This window comes from Nicotiana attenuata, chromosome 3, assembly GCF_001879085.1.
Source record: "Nicotiana attenuata strain UT chromosome 3, NIATTr2, whole genome shotgun sequence".
NCBI classification, from domain to species: domain Eukaryota; kingdom Viridiplantae; phylum Streptophyta; class Magnoliopsida; order Solanales; family Solanaceae; genus Nicotiana; species Nicotiana attenuata.
The window spans coordinates 44844464-44849341 of record NC_031991.1 but is presented as its reverse complement, the minus strand read 5'-3'; the positions used below and the strand labels follow the sequence as shown (position 1 = coordinate 44849341).

The window sequence follows — 4878 nt, the reverse complement described above, 5'->3', positions numbered from 1 at the left end:
AATTTGGAAGCTGATCTCATCGATTTCAAATATATTTTTTCAACTCAAATACATAGATTATTAGATAAGGATATCCTAGAATTTTCTTAATTTACATTATGTGTCATTTTTAAAAAATTACTGTTACTAACAAACTGATATGATATTCGAATTTGAATTTAAATGCAATTTGAGTAGTATTCATTGAAGTTAAGCCAAATATAGTGTCGAAAAAAAAATTACTTGGCAATTTTAAGATAATATATGCAATGTTATATAATAACAATCAACTAATTCAACATTTAATGATTTAATGAACAAAAAAAATTATATATATAGGGTGTTCAAAATTTAAAATCTGCCGCTAGAGATATAGACAAACTCAAAATGGAGTCATAGTCAAATAAAGTTTCACCGGCTAAAGAATCATTTAAATTTTTAGATAGCTGATTAAAATAAATTTTAAATTAAGGATAATATCTTCACTTTCATCATTATAAATATAATCATTATAATATATATTGAAATTAAAATTTCAAAATTGAAATATTTTTTAAAAAGATAACAACAACCAAATAAGAGTTCAAGTCATAGTAAAACAATAGCGTTGTAACCAAAGAATCGTTCATATCATGTCAACATTTGTGCTTTGCCATAAATACGAGTTATTATTTCGCTTTATGGCTATTTTTAGGTTCCAATGACACCAATGAGAATGGTGCAAAAATAAAATTATCACTACGAGATTTGAGAAAATGTTAGTTTTGAATTAAAGAATAATTTTGAATTTATAGATAAACTTTTTAAATTTGAATTAAAACTAAAAAAAATTATCTTTTGTTATAATGTTATCATACTTAATTAGGTTAATAATCATATGCAATCATGTTAGGAACTTTTGTTATCTTTTCTAATTATTTAAATACTACTTCGCCTTTGGCAAAAAAAGAAAAGAAAAAAAAACTACTGCATATAACTATAAAATTCTTTCACATTTCAAACCCTAAAATATAGTTATTTAAAACACTATACCTAGATTTGAATAAAGCAAATTTTTAAAAAAAATAAATGTAATATATATGACATATCTATGTTTATCCAGATAACAAAAAAGAGCTTAAAATCGCATAAAAATTTATTTACATATATAATGAAGTCACCTACATGCTAGAGAAAGAAACATCACAAAAATCTTTCAATATTAAAAAAAACATTTTTTACGAATGTTTGTTTGAAGAGTCATCCGTATAAATGGACATCAAACAAATAACAAAATCTTGATTGTACAATTGCTATCATTAATTTCAATTTAGCACCTTCTAGGAATTGAAGGGCATAAGCTGAACATCTTTATTTAGCTCAATTAATCCAACATTCCAAGGCTATAATATTTTTTCGTTGAAGAATATTAGTTTTGAATCACTAGATTATGTGAAAGATTTCTTTTTTCTCGAATTCAACATGAGGGATATTGGTTTTTAATTGATAGTTTCTATAGCAAATTTCAAGTGTAACAAAAGTATATTTTAAAATATGTATATATAGGGTATTCAAAAATCAAAATCTGTGGCTAGAGATATCGAGAGACTCAAAATGGAGTCATATTGAAATAAAGTTTCACTAGCTAAAGAATCATTTAAATTCTTAGATAGCCGATTAAAGTAAAAAAAAATTATATAGTAATATCTTCACTTACATCATTATAAAGATAGTCATTATTAAAATATATATATATATATATATATATATATATATATATATATATATATATAATTAGATATTGAAAATTTCAAAATAGAAATATTTTTTGAAAGACAATAACATACCCAATAAGAGTTTAAGTCGTAATAAAAGAGTCACGTCGTTACCAAAGAATCGTTCATATTGTGTCAACCTTTGTGCTTTGCCATAAATACGAGTTATTATTTCGCTTGTGGCTATTTTTAGGTTCCAATGACACCAATGAGAATGGTGCAAGAATAAAATTATCACTACGAGATTTGATAAAATATTAGCCGTTTTTCGTGTAGTGTTTCTTAATTAATATCTAACGATTATCTATAATTATCTAGACGGTTTAAATTTTAAGGTTATTTACATATAATTCAAATAACTCGAATATCTACCATGGTTGATATCAAATATCAAAATGGAGTCATACTGTTAAAAAAAATTCACTGGCTAAAGAATTTTTTTAAATGTTTAGATAGCCGACTAAACTGATTTGAATTAAGGATAATATTTTCAATTACATTATTATAAAAATAATTATTATTGAAAAATAAATTTTTAGAAACTGAAATTTTAAAATAGAAATATTTTTTGAAAGATATCAACACACCAAATAAGAGTTCAAGTAGTAGTAAAAGAGTCAAGTCGTATCCAAAGAGCCCTTCATAGTCTCAACCTTTAATTGTTTTCCCATAAATATGAGTTATTATTTTGCTTCTTAACTATTTTTAGGATCCAATGACACCGGCGAGAATTGTACCAAAAAAGAAAAGTATAATTATAACTAGGAGATTTGAGAAATGATTAATTATTTTAATGTAGTGTTTCTTAATTATTCAATAATTATTTATATTTATCGAGAAGGTTTAAAATTTAAGATTATTTACATGTAAGCCAAATAACTTAAATAGTTGACATGGTTAGTGTCCGCGCATCTGCGCGAGTGCTAATACTAGTTACAATGAAAGTCAGTCATTGACAGTTTTGTGGACGAAAATGATCCCAAGATAGAAACTTCCTTTCTTTTGGCACCATCATCTCATCATTTGTATAAAACTGGATGTGCTTATACTTCTACACACTCTGAACGAAATCCCTTACTATCCTATTTAACCCCCGTACCTTCTCATAATCATATGTAACACTACTCGTGTCATGTGTCTACTAGAGGCTCACTCGTACACAATCTTTCCACTGCTAACTTTCTGGCCTATAACGGGAATTCTGCAATCTTATGATTGATATTGACTTCCGACAGTAATATATAATGCAGTTTACGGACCCAAACTCAAGTTGTACTTATTCCCTAACTGTTGATCTCTTATTCTTTTGTGGGTGAAAGAGAATTAATTAAAGAAGCAGGGGAAAGGACATAGTACATACTAGTTTTTGCTTTATCAAGAATTATATAATAGGCCAATATGGTTGATCTTGGTTCAGACGAGACTGCACAACCTTCAACTACTGTTATAAACATGTTCACTAAGAAAAAAGAGCTTCTTTCTAATGTTATGAAAAGGACCTCCGAATGGTACGTAGTCTATCTTCAGTTATTTTTCTCTCTTTTGTTGTTTCCAGCGTACTTTTACGCGTCTTTATTCAATTTTTCCGTGTAACATGATCAGTAGTGGAGGGTAAAATGTAGGCATTGATGAATGAGTGACCTTTATATTATCTGCAGGATTTTATCCCAGGAGATCCCAAGTGATATAACTGTTCATGTTGCAGGAACTTCCTTTGCTCTGCACAAGGTACAACCTTTTTCCTTGTTCTAAGAAGTTCCAAATATAATTTCAACTAGAACACCAATCAAGATTGTTCTTTTCGGTAACTAGTTACACTTATTATGGCAGTTGTTACCTACTGTCAGTGAGTAGAAGTTAAACTCTTAACTAAAAGGTGCAATCTTTGATACTGCAGTTCCCGCTAGTCTCAAAGTGCGGATATATAAGGAAGTTGGTCGCAAAATTCAATGATGCTAATCTTTCTGTATTTGAAATCCCTGACATTCCTGGTGGAGCTGAGGCATTTGAATTTGCAGCAAAATTTTGTTATGGAATAAACTTTGAGATAAGCTCAGGAAACGTCGCATTGCTTAGATGTGTAGCAGAATATCTTGATATGACAGATGACTATGCAGTTGGAAATTTGGTAGGATTATCAGAAGCCTACTTAAATGAAGTAGCACTTAAGAGCATTGCAGATGCAGTTTCCGTTTTGCACTCTTCAGAAAAACTTCTTCCAATTGCAGAAAATATAAAATTGGTGAACAGAAGCATAGATACAATTGCATACATAGTTTGCAAGGATAGCCATTTTTGTAAGTCAGGTAGAATAGAGGTCGACGCTAATAGCTTGATGAATTCCTCCACGTTTTCAAATCCGAGGACTGTTGTTGTTGATTGGTGGGCTGAGGATTTAACTGTCCTTAGAATTGATTTTTTCCAAAGGGTTCTAATTGCTATGATGGCTAGGGGATACAAACAGTATGCACTTGCACCAGTATTGATGATCTATTCGCAGAAATCCCTTCAAAATTTGGTGAGTCCTATCCCATGAGTTTGGATTATTTGGTTAGAAAAAATAACAAAAATAGTGATCTTTTATGTTAATCAAAATTGAACACTTATGGTCGCTGTAATGCTGTTATATTTAACACACAAAATGTGCGCAGTTGTTATGAATATGAAGGACTAATAGCATGTTTGCCCAAGCTTCTTTTGAGGCAAAGCGCTTTTTTTTTTTTTTTTGTCAAAAGTGTTTTTTTCTAAAATTAAGGTGTTTGGCCAAGCTTTTGAAAGGAAAAAAATTGTTTTTGAGGAGAAGCAGAAGCCGTTTTGGAGAAGCAGAAAAAAAATAGCTTCTCTCCAAAAGCAATTTTTTGAAAAGCACTTTTGAGAAAAATACACTTAGAAGCAGTTTTTTAAAGCTTGGCCAAACACTAATTGCTGGTCAAAAGTGCTTTTCAAATTAATTAGTCAAACACAAACTGCTTCTCACCAAAAGTACCTTTGAGAAAAACACTTTTGAGAAAAAGCACTTCTCAAAATAAGCTGATTTTTGCAGCTTGGCCAAACGGGCTATAAAACTGCTCAGTTGTTTTAGACCAAGGCACAATCATAAGAAAGTATTTTAGGCATGTGCTCAATTTGGATAAATGAAATATTT

The 4878-nt window shown here is 29.5% G+C and overlaps 1 protein-coding gene across 1 annotated transcript; it reads left to right on the top strand.

The window, feature by feature from the left end:
* Positions 2811 to 4269, top strand: LOC109224318 (BTB/POZ domain-containing protein At5g67385-like). Its single transcript, XM_019388906.1, has 3 exons — positions 2811 to 3241; positions 3392 to 3461; positions 3631 to 4269. The coding sequence occupies exons 1-3, from the start codon at positions 3132 to 3134 to the stop codon at positions 4267 to 4269; spliced, it is 819 nt and encodes a 272-aa protein (XP_019244451.1). The 5' UTR covers positions 2811 to 3131.

Bases quoted from the DNA above. Each gene is read 5' to 3' on its own strand.
- LOC109224318 (XM_019388906.1), top strand. From the start codon at position 3,132: ATGGTTGATCTTGGTTCAGACGAGACTGCACAACCTTCAACTACTGTT. The intron at 3,242-3,391 runs GTACGTAGTCTA...TATTATCTGCAG, and splicing joins ATGAAAAGGACCTCCGAATG to GATTTTATCCCAGGAGATCC. The intron at 3,462-3,630 runs GTACAACCTTTT...TTGATACTGCAG, and splicing joins CTTCCTTTGCTCTGCACAAG to TTCCCGCTAGTCTCAAAGTG.